Source organism: Battus philenor, unplaced genomic scaffold (assembly GCF_028537555.1).
Source record: "Battus philenor isolate CCGP_79_NKW_IND1 unplaced genomic scaffold, ilBatPhil1.0.hap1 SCAF_2, whole genome shotgun sequence".
Lineage (NCBI taxonomy): Eukaryota > Metazoa > Arthropoda > Insecta > Lepidoptera > Papilionidae > Battus > Battus philenor.
In genome coordinates, this window is record NW_027181682.1 from 17387267 (window position 1) to 17412339 (window position 25073).

General features: G+C 35.2%; 1 protein-coding gene across 1 annotated transcript; it reads right to left on the bottom strand.

The window, feature by feature from the left end:
• Positions 1 to 23445: 23445 nt before the first annotated feature.
• On the bottom strand, positions 23446 to 24804 carry LOC137922186 (uncharacterized). Its single transcript, XM_068765102.1, has one exon. The coding sequence runs from the start codon at positions 24802 to 24804 to the stop codon at positions 23446 to 23448; it is 1359 nt and encodes a 452-aa protein (XP_068621203.1).
• Between the last annotated feature and the right edge of the window lie 269 nt (positions 24805 to 25073).

The window sequence follows — 25073 nt, forward strand, 5'->3', positions numbered from 1 at the left end:
TCATGTTGTTCTGTTAACTGTTATCTTGTTGATTTATTTATTCTATAAAACAGCATGAGTAAAATGAATTGTTTTATTTTGGTACTTATGCAAGATGATTGGTTATAGGTGTGATTGATTTAAACTTGTGAACGTGTAGCTTAACACAGAGTCTGTTGAGTAATTTGGCGGTGGTGGTTGTGTGATTCGCATTGTTTTCCACATACGCATTTATCAGCGGGCTGGCGGGCGGTGCATTTTATTGCATGACTACCACTGCATGTGCGGAAGTGGCTAAATATTGGTCCATTTCTTACTAACGTATAGCTTATTACACATTAAATATGGTACACGCAACAACATTATGATAATCAATATTAAAACATCGTTAACAAAGTTCGGATTTTATTTAATATTAATATTTGATTAATATCTGTCCTGACATATTTTATACTGCTATAAGTGAGAGTTTATAAAGTAGGATGTATTTTAGTAAGCAAATGTATAAAAGCTTCAATTAAAATTAAGTAATTTAGTAGTGCATATAAATTAGTCTTCAATACACTGGAGCGCATTAAGTTTGTGATGAATGTTTACCTAATGGCGTGCGTTCAAAGGAGGGTCAATTTTTATGAAAGAGCGGCAAGTTATTTAGCTATCAGCTAGTTTGCGTGGCCCGCGGGTGTGTGCACAGTAAAAGGAATGGCTAATGTGCTTGAATCTAGCCCGCTTTCCAGCGCGAGCCGGTCTGAAAGGCCGCAGAGCTACCGTCTGTTTGTACAAATACTTCTAAACATGTGACTTCCTTTACACTTGACGATCCAGACCATCATTTGTTAATTCTGTATGTATCTCATCGTATATAATATGTTATCTATCAAAAGATCACATATATATAAGTGCAAATCTCGAATAGTTACAAGTGACTGGAAAAATCTAGTCAAAAGTCACACCCTTTGTCACTAGCTCTTCAGTTTGTGGAACATTTTGCTATTTTATACTACGCTCTTTGATACCCAAAGGAGAAATATTATTTCACGACCTATGCCATGAAGACAAAAATGTGAGGAAAATAATGTCACATTGTTTATTGATTTATTAATATTAAAAATAAAATAGGAAAAAATCGTTGTCGTAGTAACATATAAGATTTGTTTTAATTTATTGTATATAGATATGTAACAGAGCAATACCGAGGGTGGGACGGATCGTCTATGCTACGTTTGGCCGTTAGGGTCGATAGGTTCTGGAGCAGTGTCTGTATTCTGGGTGTTGAATCTGTTGTTAGCCTTGTGAGGCTGTTACAATTTTTTCGGTTTCAGGGGTCGAAGACCCGCGAGCTAAAAACATTTCCTACTACTATACTATATTCGCCTCCCAGCGGGTCGGTGCGCTATATGGTACTCGGTGTGTTGCTGTTGTCTTCGCTGCTGTTCTCCGTTGTTGGTGATGGTATCGGCGTCGGTGTAGTCTTCTTTCTTCTACTTCCAGGTAGCTTCTATTCGGTGCGCTCTCTTGCTTGGGCGCGTCTCGTCACTATGTGTATAATCTTTTTTTTTGGGGCCCCCCCTGGTTTTATGTGGGGGCGTCTTAAGATCCCTTTCGGGATCGGTGCGTTCTCGTTCGGTATTGCGTGGCGTGGCCTACGCTTTTCCTTTGTAGGGTTTACTTCTGGTATGTAACTGGCCGCTTGGGCCACCAGATGATTCGGGTGGTGTACGGCGTCTTGGAAGTTTATCCTTGACGCATCTCCGAAGTGGAGTGGTGACCACGAGACATAGGATCATCGATGACACAGTTAAGGTTGCGAAAAGTCTCTGGATACGGGCAGCGGAAGATCCATCACCGTGGCGATATTTCGATGCATTTCCCCTATGTTGGGCGTCTGTCGTCAGTTAACATAAACGTTTAAAATTTTTTTACGTTATCACGGTAACTTGCTAGTACTAATCTTAATTATAAAACTTTATTGAAATATAGTTTGTTTGGGGAGTTTCTTTCTACTGCTTCTCTACAAATATAACACCTTACAGAGCAGTGTAGAGTCAAAAATAAAATATATAAAAATAATTAGTTTGACGATCAATAAGAGTTCTGTTATAAATCCAATGTTGAATATTTTAATTTCATATTTATCTTATATTTTAATTAATATGATACAGAATCTATATAAAGACAGAACACGTATAAATATTTACAGAAGCCAAAAGAAGTAAAACGAAAATTGCAAGTATTATTTACTTGCGCAAATAAAAGGAATTGCCAAATTTAATCATATATGGATATCACCTGTGTACTTACTTAAATAGATAAATGCTGTAAGAGCCCAATCTGATAGTAAATATCAATTTAAAATCCTTTAACTCAAGGTTGCGAAGGTTTTGAACATGCTTTGATCTAAGAAGAGCCTAGAAAAACTCAGTCGCTTTTTGTTAACATTTTCAGAAACGTTTTTAATGTAATATTTATGTTTACTAGTTTTAGTTAGATATTTTTAAAATTGCAAGATAAATCTATGACATTGTAGGGAAGCAAAATCAACAAATTTTATAAAGTTTTTATTACTTTTTTTTATTTATGATCCTTGTTTTCAGGAGCCTCTGATACGTCCTCTTGGGTACACAGGGAGATTTTTATTCCACAGATTTCATTATTTGCGTTCTCATCTTTTTTATTAATGTCATTCATTCTTTTTTTTTAATCTTTTCATTGATTACTTCTCTTTCGTCGTCTACCCACAAGAATACTACAGGTCTACATTTTTTTCTGTTTTAATTTATTTTTATTTGTTTATTTATTTTGCTTTATTCTTACATTTACATTCCTTTATAATTTAATTTTTATTTTCCTATTTTCTTTAAATTAAACACTGATTAGGTGTTTTTCTTGACTAGATTTCTACACTTTTTGTTTTTTTTTTGCCTAATTTTTCTTTTTAATGTTTTCTCTTATGACTCTTCTGCAATATTTTAGAAAGGTTCTGCAACTCTTTTCCTTATTCATAAGTGATGTGATTTTCCTTTCTTCGACCTCTTGCTGCAACTGAAACGGTAATCCATTTTTAGCGCGGCAAATATTGGACAGCCGGTGATCAGGTGCGGATTTTACGAAGTGTAGATTCCTTACTAAAACTCAGATATTAGGAATTTACTTTATTTTTAAGAAATACAAATTATTATAAAACATAAATTAGCATTGACAAGTTAAACGAAGTGACTTAACAAAAGTCATGTCAAAAACGAAAGAGGCCAGGCGCCCACAGAAGTTTAGATAAACGTTTATTTTCATCTACGATATAGCCTTATTGGAATTTGCGAATTGCTGGTTAGACGGGCCAAATATTGGTTTAATGTTTGTTTACGTACGGGCTGTACATCACGAGTAATATTAGCGAAGCGAAGCCTTCGAGGTTTCATTGCTTAGGCGGGCGCTACACGGAGCGACCTGACGCAAGGGCCCCGAGAGGACCTTGGCTTGTGTTGTCGTTCAATACGTGAAGCGTTCTGAGTCAAAAACAACTGAGAGTTAAACTCCAATGTAGCGTTAGCGCTGTGAGAAATAGAAACATCAGCGATGCTCCTCTAGATAAAAGAATTTGATTATCCAACATAAAGGAATAACAAGTTTAAATATATTACCTTTGAACTTGTCATTGTTTTTGGTTAAATAAATTTTATATAAAAGTTCAATACACAAGTATTACTTCATTTACATTGTCATGTAGTGATATCACTATCACTAGTCACTTTATTTAAATTGTTTTTTATCAAAATTGTTGTTTGCCAAAATTTATATTTACATTTATTATTGTACAAAAGATTTTATTTACATTTATTTACAATATCTTGTGTAACCTAGTCATTTGTACAACTTAAACTAATAAATAGATAAATATTATAAAATATGAAAAACATTGTAAAGTTACCTAAATTCATTTCAACTATATTTACTTGTAATTGTTTATGGGTATTTAATAAATAAATATTCGAGGTTCAAACTGACAAATCGACTTTGTACGCAACATTTATTTTAGAAGTTTAGCTGTGACATTTGCTTGCCGGCCGGCTATGTAGGTCACGGCCCGCCGTCGCCCGCGCAGCCCCTGCTCACTCTGTGCGGCGGCTGCGCCGGCGCGGGATCCAGTCTCGGTACTACCATGACGCGGAGCGCATGTCAGTTTGCCCCTCAACTTTCTCGCATAAATACGTTGTTTCGTTTGGTTTTAGTATAAGTTTTCCCATTCTGCCCTCGCACCTTCTATTCTTCTAAAAATCTTTGCTATCTACCCACGCACGCATGCTTTAGTCATGTTCACAGCAAGTTTTGTTTCATGTAATCTATTTGTCCATACCTTTGTTTTTACAATGACAGTTAATATTTTCGCATTATTTTTTGCTCATGTTTCTACATGTCGCAGTATTTACTAACTCTTAAATTGTCGTCTAACTTATATCTTGGGTTTATAAGTCATTAGTGTCTTGTTTTTCACAACGCCCTAACAACGTCCAGTTTTTAACATAATAGTTCGTTCGACCAATTCCTCGCCCATCCCGTTACCATGGATTTCCAATAAGAAGATTTTTCTACGAGGATCTTGACAAGTTCATCTATAGAATTTGCGCGAGTACCTCCAGCGCTTACCAGTACTGTCTAGATCCTTAAAGCCCCAGCAGCCATTTCTACTGTGCTTTATGTAGCCTACCATCTGCTTCTTCAACTTATTTATTCGCTAAAGTGTAATATAAATATAATTAATTAGTGCTTTCAATGCGACTCGTTGCAAAACTTCCAAGTAAGGTATTTATATCTCAAGTATAATAAATATTTAATATTTCTCATCTTTTCTGTTTGCTTTGTGACATGCCCTTTGGAAATTCTACCTGGTAGTAAACTAATTCTAGCAGATGTTTGGTCTGGAACATATTTTTTTAAAATAGAAATTTATGAGATGAATTAATTCAAGTGAAAAGTTGAGAGAGTTTCGTTCAAAGTTACAAAGCCTTGATCAAGCTTTTACTAAACGGACAGAAATGAAGTAGATACAGGGGCGAAGCCTAGTAGCGTGCATTATGCAGCGACACTGCGGGTGTGGTTGCCGCAGCTTTAAACGACTCCGGGGACTTTATGAGCTTTTCTATTAAAGTATTCATAGCTCGGTGTCAAGGAAATTTTTCTGATAATTCCCTCCGTGATATTGCACTGCGAGGGGCTAAGAAAATATAAAATGTTAACTATACTCCAGACGGGAATGGTTGACTTGGGAGTTTTTGCAATGAATAGCTTTAATAGTCAAAATTAATTATATTTAATATATTATTTTTGTACTACATATGATTTACTGATTTTTGCCATCAACTGTGAGTATGACTTCATAGTAATTTTCAGTAATGTTACCAAAGTTATGGGGGAATGTACCATAATCGCTACGCTTGGCAGATGGGTTGGCGATCGCTGCTGCCCATCTGAAACATGTCTGTGAGCACTGGCCATCCTATATCATTAATGTGTGATATATGAGATTGCATCCCTGGAATCGAATCCATGACCTATGATCGCAAACATCAGTCCTCTGTCGCTGGGCTACCACGGATCTACCATTAATGAATAACGACACATTGTGCCGTTAATAAGAAAATAATTTCCATATAATTAAAAGGGCAGTGGTTGCTGGCAACAAAAGGCAAGAGAAGAAAAATATATATATTTAATTAAAATGGGCAGTGGTCAGAAGGCCTGGTCTGATTTTGCACCGCAGCTCGGTACTCCCCTGATGGTGGTGGTAGCCCGCACGATCTCCCAGCACTGATCAGGCGGCAGCAAGTTGAGAGCAGTGACCGCCGGAAGTTCACAGGATGTGTTGCATTGTGTGCAAGGTGATAATAATTCAACCTCAAGGATTGTAGGTTTGTTTTAGTATAAAATTCACACCTGTGAATAAATGTCACAGTTATGATGTACATATATAAGTATATGTACAATTTGCTCCGCTGACAGTAAACCTCGAGATAGCTGTGGACCATTTTAAAATTAAGTCCTTCATTCTAAAGTTTCGTTTCAAATCGATTATTTATTAGAATTAGAACCTCACACTCTTTTTAACCAACGGCCTCCTCACCCGCGGGCTTTCTGCTCCCGAGACTCTCCCGTCGAACTGTAAGGGCCACCGGGACAACAGCGTACTACACATTTAATTAAAGAAAGCAACGACAAAACACACACACACACATATAAACATCTCTTCAATTACAACTACAACACCTAAAATTAAATTTTCTTTTACTCTTTACTGGGTAAATAAATGGAGTGAGGGTAGTGAAAAATTATACTCTTTTTATTTCCATGTCATTATGATTATTTTGTGTTGTGTTTCTATTACCGAGTTCATTCGCATAAGGAATTTGTAAGATGATATTTCAATAGGCATTACAAGTTCGAATTTGCGTTTAACGACGAGATCTCCGAAGGAAGGAAAGAAGGCGAAAGCAGTTGATGTGATTGTTTAAAAGTGATTTCTTACACTGAGACTAATTGGTCAGATTTTTTTATAGTCTCCATACATATATATCCTGAAACTACCTCATTTACAGTTATATTTTCAGCTTCAATGACAGCATGTTAGGATGATTATTCGTGCGATGTGGGCGCGGTACTGGGCCATAAAAGTTGTTCGGTAGACACCTCTCGCCTCGTGACTGGCCCGTCACCTTACGCCGGCAGATAATTTGTAATTTCTTACTTGCTATATGAAATTACTCAACTCTTATCATTGTTCTGTATGAATTTTAATTTTAAAGTCATAATTATACGTGAGTGCTATCTAGTAGTCTAATAGATTAGCTCAAGATGCCCCGTGGAGGGGTGAAACACGTGTTGAGTGATTTGGTGGTGGCGGTTGTATGATTCGCATTGTTTGCCGCGTACGCATTTATCAGCGGGCTGGCGGGCGGTGCACTTTATTGCACGACTACCACTGCATGTGCGGAAGTGGCTAAATATTGGTCCCTTTCTTACTTAGGATGGACTTCCGCAAGGTAACGCTTGATTCCATTAAATAACAGATGACATTTAGCATGGTGGTATAGCTTGTTGATTTTTTTTAATTCTAATTAATTTGCCATTGGCTAGATTTAAGTCGCTCGGTGATTTATGGAGAGGGCTATGTTTGGAATTTCTTCGAGAGATCTAATCAGAAATGACAAGGTTTATAGATGAACGTAACTGCAATAGCCTTGCGTATTGGTAAATCAAAGTGGCAATGTTTAGGTCGTACGGTATGTAGTACAGATGCCCCCAGTTCTAGAGGTTCTGGAATGAAGACCATGACAATAAGCATCGTTGAAAGTTGCTCAATCCTGGCAGTTTCCTGGCCTGATTCTTTTGGAAGTATATAAGTGAGATTTATGGACATATGGACGTGCTAAGGCTGAAAAGGTGATGATTTTGTAGTTGATATATTTAATAAATATACTCCTATTCTCTCATGGTTGTATTATATTTGGATTTAAAGTATTTATTCTAATAAAACCTTATTAACTTTATTTAAAATCAAGCGTATAGAATTTTTATAAATGTAAGCATGTTTTGCACAGTTACAATGTCATTAATCATTACATTTATTTAAATCACTTAGTAAGTTATTGTACAATTTCAATACTGCTATATAGTTTTCTTTCCATGGTTTGTTCTGATATTAATTAAATGCAGTATGCGTCTGTTTCTTAAATTATATAACTATGTTCTGTTTATGTATAAGTTAGTGATATAAGAAAGTATATAAAAAAATGTTCGCGGTTCCGTGTGCGGCGCCGCGAGTTGCCACATGTTCCTGCAGTAGACGCCCACACCCGGGGCGAGTAGTAAACTTTTATCTGTCGGATCAGTGCAAATACACTCGTAAAAGTAAAGACTGGGCCCCCGGCGCGAACTGGATATATCATGGAGCTATAATATAATCGTAAATCTTAACGGACCGCTGTTTCCGCCTAAGTTCAAGTTATTTTTTATTGCTTGCTGATTTTGGACGACTACGAACTGTTACTCTGTTAAATGATTTGAAAATCTTATTAAAACATCTACTTATATCTTTAATAGTTTATTGTACGTTAGATTATAGTAGGCCTACTTCGAGTTCTTTGATATATACTTTACAGTTTGTATTTAGTCCCACACAATTATAATGTTTAGTATTTATATATACAGTCATGAGTTTCTCAATAAAGACGATTCTGGAAGTAATCACTGTAGTATAAACCGTATTTTTATTTACGGGTAAAGATTTCGACCTTTGTCGTGCCTGATGTTAAGCAACGACGAGGTCTACGACGCCACAGTAGAATATTCCAGAACTTGGTGAACAAATTAAGACAATTTAATATGATGTGAACAAACAATGTATTTTTCTTTTTAATTGGAGGTAAATAAACGTAAGTAGTTTTTAGTATATTGGGATAAAATCAAAATAGAATAATGACAGTAGGCTAGAGCTCGGGCAGTGGTAGTCCAGCTGTATTTACTGAGACACCGGAGCGTAGGTCGCGGATACGATTTCCGGGATATAGTCAGATATAGTTCACACTTTGTGCACTAAGATTGCTACTGATAAGAAACATGTTTCTAAAAGATTGCTAGTAGTATCTTTTGCGTACCATAATACCACACTGCAACCTGGGGTAGGCTTTTACCTTGCAATGGACGTCTATGACAAAATTAAGCTATGACGAAATCAAATTTGATCTGATCTGAACAAGGAACACTTGAACGTTCTCACAATTTTTTATAATATAAAAAGTTATTTCATATTAAATAAAAATTAATATTTTAAAATATAAACTCTTGAGATCAGAATGAAAGCTCACGATAGCGAAGCTAACGCCTTTAACATAACAATGTGTCCGTCATTGTTGTCAGAGCTTTCGTAGCGAAACAGTTACAAATGCCTCCAAGCTTCCAAGTAAACCAGTCAAAGAAACACATAAATATCTTATTATCCGATAAAACCTTATCAACTAAAATCTACCTGACGCAATATAGTTATTGTAATTTTTCACATACATTGGAGGCTTCGCTACAAGTTTTATGTGTCATCCGTGATACAAAGACATATCGATACGTGGAACGTCTCACTCCGGGCTCAGTACAAGCATGCAGATAAGGACCTCTAAACGAGGGGTGGAATTTTAATACGTCATATTTCAGAATACCCGACTTTTATGTTAGATATACAGCGACGCACGCCGAAGTTCAACACGAGGGAACCCCCTAGAAGGTGGTTACGTAACCCTATACTATTTCTTAACACCCTCTATAAGGTATTGTCACGACCACGATTTGAGGCAGCCACGCAAATTCACTAAAAATACGCCTATAAATGTTGTAGAGTTTGGGCAAAGAAACTGACAGCGATTCTGCCCACAGCAGCTCTTTCCCTACTGGTCTTTCTATTATAAGTCTTCTTGTTCTACGCTTCTCTTCAGGATGTAGACTGACCTAGAATGCTTTCAGTATCGGCTTTTATAGTCGTCAACAATATTGAATCGGGCTTTCTAGTATGTAACAATTTTGTAGTTGAAAGTTTGAAATTAACGACATTGTCAATTTTCTCGCAAACCACCTGCAGTATAAAACCTCTGCAATCGTTACAAAACTGTAATCTGGATACTCGATCTAATAGATTTTAGTCATACCAACTTCTTGAACCTTTTTTTAACCATTTTGTGTGTGACAGCTACATTGACGTTTCCTGTCTTCGTGACAGTATTATTGACTAATTATTAAAAATTACAATCTTATCACTAATTAACTTCTCAAATATCAATTTGAACATCTTTAGAATTTTAGTATGTGTTACAAAAAAATGTATGTTCATCGATTTGATGCTACGGAGATGGCCGGTAATAAATAGAAGCGATATTAAGTTTTTGTGGAGCATTCGCTCCCTATGTCCCGTAATGTACTAGCGAGGTTTCCCGATATAAAAACCTTCGGTTGTCTCGACCCAATGACTGACGGACCTCAGCCGATGTTTTTGTCAGTCTCGGTAATATAAATCATTTGGTTAGAGGAACAATATTTACTAAAAACAATTTAATATTTTTTTTATTTTTGATAATATCGTACAATAGCAAAATCAAAACGCTTTTTATATTTTACATATATTTATAATAACACTGTTGAAACTCTGAATTGATATCAGTAAAGTCTGTAGAGATAGAGAGTAAATAACAATAAACTATTTAATGGAATCAGGCGTTACCTTGCGGAAGTCCATCCTAAGTTAGAAAAGGACCAATATTTAGCCACTTCCGCACATGCAGTGGTAGTCGTGCAACAAAGTGCACCGCCCGCCAGCCCGCTGATAAAGGAAGTGGCTAAATATTGGTCTTTTTCTTACTAACAATAAACTTCCATCTTCTTCTTATTATTATTCTCATTTCTGCACGGTTCTATTTCTCCTGCTGCTCTTGCTATTCGTAGCCATGTAGCTCCGTATTTATCAGAGTGTGAACATTAATTTACTGATTTATTAGTGAATGTTTTGATGATGTCTGTCCATCTCGTTTAAGAGCGTCACAAGATCGCTTGTCTTCCAGTTTCCTTGCGCCACTTAACATTCCATTGAGTCCTCATTACGGGTGACATGTCATAATCATTTGAGGATTTTTATTCGCACAGTCGACGGCAACCTCTTTTATATTGATCTCTTTAAAGATCGAAATGTTGGTTCGGTGCGCGGTCTTTGGGATTTTGAGCACCACATCTTCAGGGCGTCAATATTCCTATGATCCAGATACTTCAGCCTCCAAATCTTAGCTCTGTATACAAATATTGGCATACACAATTATTTTTAATATTTAATAATTCGATTTTTGTAAACGATTTTTCTTACTGTATTTATTATAACGTAATGTGTTTTTGAAATTATTGATTTTGGGATATGTTGAACCATACACCACAACTAAAAAGAACATAGACCTCCTCCATAGATTTATAATATAGAACATCAACTGTGCATCTAAAAGCCTTCAACAGCTTTAAAGAGAATGTTTAGGTTGGTGATGACAATTCTATTAGCAGCTTAAAGAACCGTTTGAACAACTCGGTCCATATTGCCGGTAAATACGCACTCACAAAACTTACAAACACTGATCTACATTCAACAATTTTTTTTTTTATATTGAAGCTATTTATGAATAAAGTTACCACACATATATATGATTTTGTGTAAGACAATAAAGTAAAAGTTCCTGTCGTGTCAACAATAAATCGCTGGGTTAAGCTTAAATGTATGGAATTTGTATGGCATTGGTTTTAAAGAATAAAGGTGATAATAACGCGCGATATGTTCCAAATTCGCAAATGATCGCGGCGGGTGGATTAAAAACTTATTATGGGCGGTCCGAGTATGCTAATCCGTAGAGCAAGGCGACTTTCCGATCGGGATCCCTACATTTGTAATCAAAGTTTTAATGGAAATTTCTCAGCGAACGGATTCGGGTTATTGGATATTACTTAAAGGCGTTAACGTTCCTCATCCGTGGGAGATATCAGCTCGAAGGTGGAGCTGGGAGTGTGGGTGATTCGAGTTTATATTTATATTCATTTATTCAACTTTGACAATTGACATATATAATTATCTTATTAAAATGAATGAACATTTTACTATTATATAATTTAATTCGAAACATGTATTTGATTTGTTAAGTTCCTCGGAAGAAGCTGGATGTGGTGAACCGGTGGCTGTAGAAGCCGAAAGGTTCTAGGCTGACGACCACGTGGGTAAATTCCCAAGTAGATGAACCGCTAACATAGTTAAGGTGGAGGTCATTGTGGTGATCTTTCAAAGAAGCCTATGTCTTGTTAGCTTAAAAGGAGAAGAATATACCGAGCCTTTTTTCCTCGTTATACCGTACTTCAATCGCCACATTTATATTAAATACATTTTATATAAAAACCTACATTATAATTAATATCGGTGCAGCAAGGTAGTCTGGTACAATCATCGCTCTAAATCCCGGTGATAAAAAAACATCACAATCGCTTTTTATTTTCAGGAAACTGAAAGAAATACTGATTAAGGCGACGCGGGGCTGTCTTTGTCCCGCGCTTGCCTCCCGACGCACGGAGCACCGCATAAATGTTATTAAAAACAAGACAAAGCGGTCGAGCCTTCTTTTAACAAAAATAAAGTCAAGTGGTAATAACTATCGGAAGAAAAACGAAAAACAAAAACATTTTAATAAAAAACTTTAACTTAATGTTGTAAATAAATAGTTGGTATGAGAAAAGTATTTATTAACCAAAATTTTAAGTGATTTACGCGTTTTTTAATTTTTTTTTGTTCTTAAGTTTCTTCTCTTATGGCTTGCAATTTTGTAAACATTGTATATTTTGTTGGCGGTTAAAAATATATAAAATAAATAAAATAGTCGGTTCGTTATACATCTAACCCGTGTAAGTTATCTTATCGCCGGTTAGGTTGTATTTCGAAAAGTCCGCCTTGATCATGAGGTTGAGTTTTGGAAAAAGGTACAGGAAAGAAGTATCGCCTCCTTCATAGGGACGACCCGCAGCTATAATTTCTAGAATTCAATAGAAAAGTGGTCCAGACTGCAACAAGAGAACTCTAAAATAAAAAAAGTAACACTTGCAAAAGGCAAGAAAATAAATTAAAATTATTTATACTTTATTTAAGGCGAAGGTAAAAAGTATTGAGAGTAAAGATTTTAGAAAAAAATAAAGATAATGCCAAGTAGTAAAATACAAAATAATCGTAAATAAATAAAAAAAATATGACCTAGGAATGTAGATAAAGAAAGATCTGCAAGTGTAGAATGACAGATCATGTGAAGCGCAAACGGAATGAATAAAAGAATATGAAAGATGAAAGATAATGTAGAATAAAATTGAGAAAGTTATTTTACCCGAATTTATATCACCCCTGCCCCACACAAGGCAAAAGGAATGAGAGACCCCAAAAACAAGGGTCATGAAATAAAAAAAAAACTCTTCTAAGTTATGTGGTATAGGTAAATAAAGTATTTAAATAATTTTGTGTCAATTTGTACATCTATTTATTACAGTACAATTCATTCAATGATTGACTCTTCCGTGGGAAACTGAGTTAAACCCTATACAACACTACCATGTAATAGCGATTACAGGTCTTCGACAGGCGAGCCTTTATTTAAATAAAATTGTAAAAGCCTTCCAAGGCTAACAATAGGCTTCATTGTCTTGAATATATACGTATACGTAATGACTACAAATTTTCTTGTAATATATTTACAGAATATATGAGACAAAACGGTGTAAGTAATTGCAATGTTAAGGATTATTAATGATAATAGAGTTTAAAATTAAAATTAATTAGCATATTCATTGATATATTCACTAGTGTATTATGGATAGTGTAACATAAATGACACAAAAGACAGCCTGTAACGGCCTGAGTTTATTGTGGGTAAAAAGATCCGAGTTTATTGTGGGTAGTTTAAATATCACAGCGCGTTTGAAACTTTGGTAGCTTTCAATTGAAGGGTAGTTTTATAAGAGTACAATCTGTTTTTATTTTAAATCACATTGGGCTCTTTTAACACTCATTTCGTGCCTTATAAAAGTAGCCAAGTATCAATATAACAGTATAATAGGACAGTACAGTGCAGTACAGTAAAGTACATTACAGTAACACAAAGTAACTTTTATGTAACGCACCGTAATAAGTACAAATTGTGACAATACTTTCCTGATTTCTTTGTACGCAGAGTACTGGATTTACATAACAGCTTCACCAAAGGCAACCGCGCCTTAACAATCTGTTTTCTGCAAGCTGTTAAACTTGGAAACTTAACTTGTAGAGCTTAGATGGGTTTCCTATCTGTTAACGAGTTACTGCGAAGTCATCGATAGCCGGAGAGTACGCACTTCTGGTCGAGAAATGATAATTTTGTGTAATAATAAGTCTAAAATTTGAAAAACCATAAATGTAACCTGTATAATATAGTATGCCTGTATTTTAGGTTTCTAAAATTCACCGTCTTCCCCTTCTCCTGAATAAAATAAAGTTAAATATAATATGTAAGGTTTGTGAAAATGTAATTTGTACGTGGTGTGAAACTTTATCTTTATATTATCCTTTTTTCTACAGTGAATATAATCCTTTTGTGTTTTATTTAATCATCATCTGCGATTGTTATGTGGTCGCGATATATAATATAAATAAAAAGTCACCGCATCGTACACTTCTCTCTTGGTATAAAATTTATCGTTCTGTACTACGTTTACTGTACTTTACTGCACTTTACTGTACTTTACTGAACTCTACTGTACTTTACTGTACTGCACCATATTATACAACATTGTAATATAATGAACTGTATTTTACTATACTATTTCGTCTTGTTCTGTGAAACGTGCAAAGTTTATTTTAAGTACGCAAGGATAGTAAAAGCCGGGAGTTGGCATTTTGTCAATTAATTTTAAGATTTTTTGTTTCAATATTAAGTTCTTTTGCACTCAGTCTTCAGAGATATCCAGAACAGAGAGATGTAATGGAGATTTTTATTTTCCACAGATCGTAATTTACATCGAAATCAAATTTTGTCTATCTACGTATTATATGTTATATACAAAAAGAGACTAAAGAATCTTTGCATATAACAAAGGTGGGCATAGAAAATCCCTTGTTTAATATAAAAAAAAGATTTTCCTCTCAAAAATGTTTTTGTACCATTTCTGCTTATTTAAGTATATCCGGTTTAGCAACAATAAGGTACCGTAAAAATCCTCTTTAACCTTCCTCGCGTATTATTTGCTCTTGTAATTTTACGGTTTTAATGTTTGCCTTTGTGTACATTGTTATTGATACTGAGTTTCTCTTGCTTTGCAACCGAACATTGTCACAACGATTATGTATAGAGGAAACGTGGAATTTTTAGACAAATTGAAATAAACCTGGTTAGTAATTTTATCTTTATTTACTGTATGCTATACAAAGGATATCATTCCTGATATAGAAGGTTCATAGCTGGTCATAGGTCGCAAAAATTAAAAAAGAACGGTCTGACGCGTTTGTTTAGTTTGTCTGTCCACTTTGAGGGTGGACGTCATACGCTGCGACCATCTGTTGAGTCCACACCTGGGCTCGGTCGGTAACTTTCGTAAGTCTATGAATCTCATCATTCCTAATCTAGGTAGACAGACTACTCATAATTCGAATCGTCATCACTCGTTCGCGGTTTTCGTTTCATTTCAAATCAGCATAAACTGTCAAGGCAATATGCGTGTGTGGAACTTGGTTTGTTGGCTTATTTACGAGATTGATATTGTAACGTACATGTAAAAAATTGTCGAATTCCATTTAAAAGAGCAACTGTTGTGTTGCTTATCCGCTCTTCACAACAGAAACAGCATTCTAAGCCGGTGGTAGCTTACTGCTTATAATGTTAAAATAATCCACGATTTAAAAGCGCACATCTATTATATGTATATATACGAGTATGTGGTAATCGGGATGCAGGGATTAAATTTAAAGTTCTTCGTTAGGCACAATATTTATTTTAAAAAGAACTCCTAACCTAAACTGCGCACTCTTCCTTCGTCGTTCAAACGTTGTCTGTCTCCTTTCCTCTTACACTCCTCTCGCTTGCACTATCTGACGTTCCTATTCACGTATACTATTACGTTCCATTCCACATATATATATCACAATATACCTGAATTAAGATTAAATTTTTGTTATATTTACTATATTACCATAATATTTAAAATCGAGTTATGGGTTTGTCGCTCTTTTTTCTGCATTTTTCTGCGATTGCAAGACAATATAAAAACTAAAACGTTAACTGCCTTAGATTCAACCTCTCAATAAATTATTCTCCAGACATAACATAGTGTTAAGGGAATATACAAAAATAATGCAGTATAAAATCCCAGTAATCCGATAGAAATAATAATCTTCGTGTTTACTTTTATGCGAGCCGCGAGCGCAGTAACGCGGGGAACTCCCTGCGAGCTGGCATACTCGGCGCCAGTAGTTTCTTCATACCGTAGATATCAACGAAGGTCGAATAATGTTATCTACCCCTCGGGAAAGCGGAAATGGATGCGACGAGAATAGAACTAGTGCGAGTGTGACGTCACAAGTCGCATTAACACATACTGAGAGAATCGAGATACGCATTTGAGTTTATTTACTTCATATTTTATTTTGTTTATGTCCACTGTCCATAAATTATGATTACTTCATATATTTTTTTTAATTTACATTGAGCTTGTTTGTGTTATTTTTGCTAAACTTAAAGGAGTTGGCGACACGGAGGTAGAAGAACGGAATGCAAGGTAGAGTTGGAAAGGAAAATAGACATGAAATTATCGTCCCTAGAATATAAAGAACTTCGCCAGCATTCCTGGAGTTTTATGAGAAGGAGGTAAGAAATAAATAAGGGCTAAATAAGACACAGGAACAAAAGAAGAATATTAAATCCAAACTGAGTTATAAACTGTGATACTTTACGATAAACTGTGATCTAGTAATAATGAGAGAAGAAAAGCGAGGGTCGAAGAGGATAAATACGAGAAGTAAGTGAGATGTAGTACAGGGTAAAAGGAATAAAACACAATTGTGAAGAAAGCAAAGAGAATGCGAAATGAAGGACTAATAAATTAAAATAAATAAATACCGATTGTAATGTACCTGTCCTAATGACGATAGGAGGAATTAGATAAACTAAAAATAAGGCTATAAAATAGCTGAAGACTGAATGAACTCATCATTGATATAAATTTGCAATATGACCGAAAGAGGACTGTATCTAACGTTTTAGAATAACCTTTCTAAAGGTCATCTGTCCGCCTTGTAGGTACACGTCCCACGTTGCGCTTGCAGGTCCATACTCTTCTCTTTAGAATTTTTAAAAACCTAGCGGCCATGTGGGATATATAACTTGCCCACTGCTACTTCAATTTATTAAGCACTTGTATAAAATCTCAAACCAAATGTCAAATGCGCAGTTTAAATTGTCATGACATTTTTTTCAGTTTCATTGCAATTTTCGGTAAAAAGTAACCCGGATATGGATCCCAAGTTAAAGGAAGCATTTCGTAATGAATTGAAATCAAGGAAATTAAAAGATTTCGCAAATCATTCTTCGCTCATTAGTGTCAGCTGATAGACGGTTACTGAACGGCAGAGGACTTCCCCGAAAATTGCGAGTCCTGCACTGTCGGCATCAAACTACTTCTCCTTCCTTATATATGTTGTTGGTCTACCTAGACAGCGGTCTAACTACGCCGCCTTCCTTACTAGGTATCAATGTATTTTAACAAGAATTTGTAATTTTTTTGTTTATCCTTTATTGGCGTAACTTTATTCTTTTTATGGTCACAATTGGTTGGCAGCGATGACGCCAGTAGGTTGTTCTATTCCTAAGCTGTTCGCACTATAAAAATGTTATCAAAACGCTTAGTGCGGGTGGAAGGAATTTCAACCATGTACAGATGTCGTGAATCCGTGCATCTTGTTGTCCGATAGAAGAGATTTACTTTCGTTCACTGAAAACTTCGAGAATAGGCGAATAAAAATAAATCTAAATTTAATGCGTTAAAAATAGCTGTATTTGAATATTGGCGTATACAAGAAGCCGTGAAGTATTTTGTGTAATTTCGACATCAAAAGCCAATTACTAATAGAGATCGAACATTGGAGCGTATAGAAATAAAATTTTTGTTCGCAAAGCGCAGACGAGTGTTTGAGATATATTTTCGCTTATGTCGGGCCACCGAGGCAATATCGCGCAAAGTAATTGTCTTGCAGCCAATATAGCAATTCATTTAAACGTGTTCTGAGAAGAAAAATATTGTGATAGAAAATATCAATACCTAAATTAAATTCTCAGTTTATACTTTCGGTGTCTTTATTGCGAAAAAGATTAATAACACGGCTTCTATGTTCTTAGTACTTCAGAATAACTCAATTTAATATTTATTGGATATTTATTTATTCTGAATAGGCATGATTATATCAAAAAATAATATATGTTTACATTAATTTCGTATAAAATATAACAAAATTAAATACGTCTGTCTATTATAGGCGCACATGGCCATTATTATGTAAAAATCACGCCAGTCCTGCTCTTCCTGCACTCAGCGAATTTTCAGGACCTTGATCATCTCTTCGGTCCACCTAAGGGGGACTTACATCGCGTCTACCGTTCCGTGGTCGTAGCTCGAGAACCTTTCGACTCCAACGTCCATCGGTTTCACAAGCGATATGCCCCACTACCAATTGAGACTATCAATTCTTTGAGTTATATTCGTAAACTTGGTTCTTCTTTGGAACTTATACGTTCCCAAAGACGAAAGTTACTATATATATTCACACTCACTTGTTTGATTTTGTAATCTGTCACAACAGTGCACTACTCTGTACAAAGACAATTTATTAAATATTAAAATTCTCATAAAATTCATCTAATTTAGATAAACTAAAACATTTAAGATAAGTTTCATTTCATACTTTGTTAAAATTTATTAAAAGATGTGTTGTGGAGTTTCTTCTTGTATCTTCTTCACGACTTCACAAGGTTTTACTTTATGGTATGAGGAGGATACTGCTGAAACATGCTTGTAGGCAATAGTAATGCTATATAATTAATGCTCATATTCTGAATTATATAAAAGTGTATCCCGGGAATCCAACTCGCAACCTACGATACTAGGTCTCTTTACTCCACCACTGGTCATAATAAGGACACATAGTAAACAACTACCTTGCAAAGCAGCCAAGAGGCAAAAATAAAATAGAAAAAAACTAAGTTGACCATCAACAAGAGTTCTGTTGGGATTTTTCCAATGTTGAATAAATTAATTAAATCTTTATTTTTCAAATTATGAATTATTATTTACTTACAATGACACAATCAGGAAGGAATAGCCAATTTGTCAATTTTAATCGGGCATACTGTCCAGTATATTTTCCCCTCAATTTATGCAGTCGTATTCTCAGCTGCCTATTTATATATTTAAGCAAACTCGAATCCTTTGTATTTATACATCTAAGTTGTAATGTATACTAATTTGTGATAGTATATTTTACTTCAGAGTACTGTAGTCGGCAACAGATTGAAAGTCGCAGTTCTGTGTGTTCATACAGCCGTGTACTTTTTTTTCGACTCTAGGCATAGTAACTGGCTTCTGTCTCGCTTGTTAAGCTTGTTGATAGCGTGGTCTACGGTGGTATATGCTTACTTATCTATGCTTAAGATATCTATTCATACTTATCTTGAAGAATTCCAAGTCATAATTAACAGATATATATAAATCTTTAAATGAATATTTAAATCACACGACCTTGAAGAAATTTACGTGCTTAGGAAAATATTTTAGAATTAATAGGGCTTTTGGTGTCTAAAGTCGTAAGGTAGATCTTTGCTCTTACGTGAGATAACTTTTCTCTTATTATTATTTTTTTATTTGATGTGGTAGTATTTTTCTTTCTACAATATAAATATAGTTAATTTTTAACTTATAAACTAAGTGTAGTGTTAGTGTACCTAAATAAATAAATAGCTGAAAACAACGACGCCGGTGGTTTATTCCATACCTTGGTTGTTCCCGATATAAAAGTAGTATCAAAACGCTTAGTGAGTGTTGAAGGGCTTTTGACCTTGTTTACAATATAATGTACTTTAGATTTGTCTGGATTTACTATCGACTGTAACTCCATTTTGTCCCACATACTCTAGTAGACTGACTACATAAGAAAAGGACCAATATTTAGCCACTTCCGCACATGGTAGTTGTGCAATAAAATGCACCGCCCGCCAGCCCGCTAATAAATGCGTATGCGGCAAACAATGCGAATCACACAACCGCACCTGTATGTGCGGTATTTCTTACTTAGAATGGACTTCCGCGAGGTAACGCCTGATTCCATTAAATATTTAAGACTGACTACAGTTTTCGACACTTGTGTAGATTAATAGGCTTTATCTATTTCCATTTTTAAAGTTCAGTGTAGTTACACAGTGACACCGGTCTGTATAACAACTCAGATGTTATCCGCGCATTACGTCCCGCTGAGCAAAAGCGATAAACAGTATAATAGTACGACATTAAAGAACATCTCTCAGAGATTTTATCAGATAAACAGCTCGGTTACGACCGAAATGTGCGGAGCGTTCTCTTTTTTTTTTATTCCGCAAACGAATTACATCTTGATCCATCCATTATACCTGCGAAATGGAAACATATAAAAACGTAATGACTTTTTGAAACATTTTAATATTCTCGGTGTATGCGCACTTCTGTTCTGTCCCATTTGTAAGACGCCGCTGGGGATACAGTCACAAAATAATACTTGGGTTTACTTAAAATTACATCGCCGTTGTCGTGTCTTGTTTTGTAACTAGTTTCAATGTTATTTCGTTTACTTATCTTCAATAGAAGTGCACTTTAGATTGTCAAGTCTGATTTTTCAACACGTCGTTTTTTTAAATATTCCCCTGTCTTTTTATCTCTATTTACGTAAATGTTTATTTAAGTATCTGCTGCAAATTAAATATATAAACAGGGTGTTTTGTTATAGATGTATAGAATTCAATGGTGTAAATGTATAATCACATTTTCTCTCAATGAATGTACTGTACACTCTATTCGAAAATCAATGGTTTTTAAAATAATAAACGACTTAATGATAACATATGGTTATGTTATTTAACTTAATTCGATTCAGGCATTTTTCTCTTGCAGATAAATGATTCAAAATAGAAAATAATATAAATAAATATATAAATAAAACCTACGCTGGTCTCCGACAAAGAGCTTAACTATGTCTTCGGTTTACCTAGTGAAGGGTCTACCCTTGTGGCTGCCACCGGAGAACCTTTCGGCTTTTACAGCCTTAGGCTACACTAGCTACATACCGCGCCCACTGCTACTTCATCCAACATCTTCCGACGATCTTAACGAATTATATACACGTCAAGAAGTAAATATTATAATATTTAATTATACATTTCTTTTAATAAGTAAGAATATATAATACATAAATAATCTTTTAACTTGTTTATACAAAATTAAATTACATACATCAACTGTTAAAATAGTTGAATAAATGAATATAAATAAAAATTCGAAATACCCATACTCCTTGCTCTACCTTCGAGCAAATGTGAACAGTTAGAATCCAGCGACTCACCTCAACCTTATATCGTCGGTCCATCCAGTTGGTGGATGTAATTAGTGGACTGTATATTTTTAATGGCTGGTCAAAAGTAAAAGCTTGTTTGAGGTGCGAAACAATTTATTGAAGGGGAAGTGACAGCTTTACATTGGGCAGAGACAACATGTAAAACAGTTGTAACAACTTAGAAATAATTATCATGTTTTTAATCTTAATGTTGGCTAAATTCCCAACATATTGGGGCCTGCGGAAAATAGTTTATACAAAACAAAGTATATTTTCCTGCAAACATACTGCTGCCTACTTAAATTTACAATAAATGTAATGTTAACAATAAAATGTTTTTTATTTTTATACAAACTAAATTAAACGACATCGCCATCTAACGAAAATAATGTATCGTTGCTGAATTAATTATTAGCAGAATTTAATTTTTATACAATACAATACAAAATACATTGGTAAATTGCTGTTAATAATATGTAAGTATATACCAGCTAAATAAAAGCTTAAACAATGCAACAAAAGTTAGAAATTAATCGCTTTCTACTGATATGCGATTATAGTTGAATGAAATACAATACAAGTGTAGTTTCTACATACAGAATAACCATTGTTAAAGTAAGAAGTTTCTTATATCTAATTTTACATGAGAGTAGTAATTTAACTAAAATGTAAAGAACGCATGAAACAAATGGGCATGGTTGAACCGTATGTGACCGTTATTGCATTAAAATAAATTAAACATTAACCATATTATGGGTAACTGCTTAGACTTAACTGGGTAAGTACAATAGCTGTAGTTTGACATAGCAATAAATAATGAAAAATAGTTTTACAAAACCAAATGTAAGAAGTACTTACCTTTAATGTAAATAAACTTTTTGTTATTTAAACAAAGAAACAATTATTGTGTAAGTATTGCACAATATTTTTAAAATTAAACTTATTCTTATGGTGTATGTACACTTATCAATTACATAAAGGCACATACATAGTGATAAGGTTATTGAACTTTTTGTACTTATTCTTATCCAACTTATTAACTAACAAGACCTAAAAAAAATAAAAAGGAACACAGATTTAGATCTTATCTAATGGTAATGGACATATTTTGGTAACAGATCTTGTGTGTGACTTACCGTTAGGCAATATTATCTCGACAGCTCTGACTTTACCATCAGAGCCGGGAAAAACGTTTTTAACTCTAGCCCTAGACCAATATAGAGGTTGCAAACTGTCATCTTTTAGTAATACTAAAGATCCTGCCTCTATATTTGGGTGATCATCACGCCATTTAGGCCTACTTTGTAGCATATTTAAATAATGTTTGTGATATGCTTTCCAAAATTCTTGTTGGATACGGGTGCAAAGTTGATAAAATTTAAGCCGGTTTAACGGAATTTCGGTGTAATCAGGCTCCGGGTAGCTATTCATAGGAGCTCCTATCAGAAAATGCCCTGGAGTTAAAAATGTAAAATCATTTATGCTTGCTGACATGGGAGTAAGCGGTCTGCTATTAAGTATACTTTCAATTTGTGTAAGTATTGTATTTAGCTCTTCATATGTGAAAACTGACTTTTGAATGACCCTTTTTAAATGGTATTTTGTGCTCTTCACGCCCGCCTCCCACAGAGCACCGAAAATTGGGCTATATGCTGGAATGAAATGAAAGTTGATGCCTTGTTCAGCTGCAAAATTTTGAACATCTTTTTGGTGTTCTTTGGAGGCTTGGAGCTTATAAAAGTCCTCAATGGTACTCTGAGCACATTTGAAAGTAGATGCATTGTCTGAATAGATATCTGTAGGCAATCCCCTACGAGCAATAAACCTTCTAAGGCAGGCTAGGTAGGTTTCTGTCTTTATATCTGAGCACAGCTCTAAATGTATGCATTTTGTAGCAAAGCATGTGAAAACGCAAACATAACCTTTTGATATGAGTGCCCGTCGCACGCGCGATTGCTTTACCGAGACAGGACCTAGGAAATCTTGCCCTACCTTTTGAAAAACTCGTGCCTTATTTACTCTATCTGTCGGAAGCGACCCCATCAGCTGTTCCGACGCGTCTGCCTTGAAGCGAAAACATAATATGCATCTATGTATAACCTTCTTTATTTCTCTGATGGCATTTATTATCCAATATTTTCTGTTTATAGATGCCAAAACAATTTTTTGTCCTCCATGTAGGTTTCTTAAATGTACCCGTTCGATAATTTTGTAAGTAACATCAGAACCCCGGGGTAAAATTATTGGGTGTTTCTGCTGGTACGGAATGCTGGCGTTTTCTAGTCTGCCACCGACTCGCATAATTCCTTGGGCTTTTTAAACGGATGCAAAGATTTTATTGAATCCTGCAATTTATTCCTATCTGCATTTATGCATGCGATTTCGCTTTTAAAGTATTTTTGTTGTTCGAATTTGATGATCATATTCAATGATTCATCTAGCTCTGAACTTGTAATGAAATTACTAACGTTTTTGTTAGACTTGTCTTTCAAATTCTTGTAAAATCTGAGAATGTAAGCTAGAACCCTCTGCCTTTTGTTAAGGTCTGAAAATTTATCTAAGAAATCTAGGTTCAGTGTACGGGAGTCATGGGCTGTCACGCTTGCTACAACTTTGGACGATTCATCTCTACTTTTGAGTTCGGGTAAGAGACTAGAAACCGAAGTGTATGGTTTGAACGTGTACTCATTGGATTGAATGAAAGGTGGTCCATAGAACCACAACTCTGCTTGCCCTAGTTCGTGAGGCTGCACTCCACGACTGACTAAATCAGCTGGATTTTCTTTCGTGTTTACGTAAGCCCATGGCCTCTCATTTGTAAGTTCCAAAATCATCCTTACTCTGTTCGCCACATAAGGTATTAATTTATTAATATTAATCTTCAGCCATGACAGTACTATTTGTGAATCCGAGTATAAATGCATCGGGATTTCACGGTTTAATTTTGCTGAGTAATTATCATGGATTCTTTTGGCGCATTTCGAAAGTAGTACGGCTGAATTCAATTCTGCTCTTGGTGTAGTTAGCTTTTGGCTGAGAGGATTTACTTTCGATTTGGAAAAAAGTAAGGATGTTTTGGTGTTACCTGCATTGTCGGTAACTCTGAAGTAAACGCAGCAGCCATAGCTTGTAGAGCTGGCGTCTGCGAAGCCTGTCAATTCTGCTGAAGCAACGTTATTTTTGGTTAGTACATTTCTATCTACTTTTATAGGAGACATTTTTGTAAGATTTTTGTAAAATTCTGCCCAAGCCTCACCTATACCTTCAGAAGGAGGTGAATCCCAGCTTGTCTTTTCTGACCAGATTTTCTGCATTAATAGCTTGGCATGTAACGTAATCGGAGAAACTAGCCCTAATGGATCATACAGCTGTCCTATGTAACTCAAAATTTCTCTTTTCGACTTAGGCATTTCAGCTGGAATTTCTGGACTACTGATCACAAAGGAATCAGTGCCTATATTGTAATTTAAACCTAAGGCCTTTTGTGAATTATTTTCACCTTGAAAATCTAGACTACCTATCATTTTATGTTCTTCTGGGATGTTTTCTAGTATCTCAGGAATGTTGGATAACCATTTATGTAATTCAAATCCACCCAGACTCAGTAGTTGTGTAATTTCACCTTTGATTTGGCTCATGACTTCTTTAGAGTCATTTGAAACTAAAATATCATCAACGTAAGTTTGTTTGCGCAAAACCTCTGCTGCCAGTGGAAATTCAGCCTCATATTTATCTGCTAAATCTATCAAGCATCTTGTGGCTAAGAAAGATGAGCTTTTTAGACCGAAAATTACTGTATTTAGCTGTAAGCATTTTATGCTCTCTTGTGGGTTTTCGCGCCATAAAATCGTCTGAAGAGGCCTAAATTTTTTGTGGAGGCCTATTCGCAAAAACATACTTTTTATGT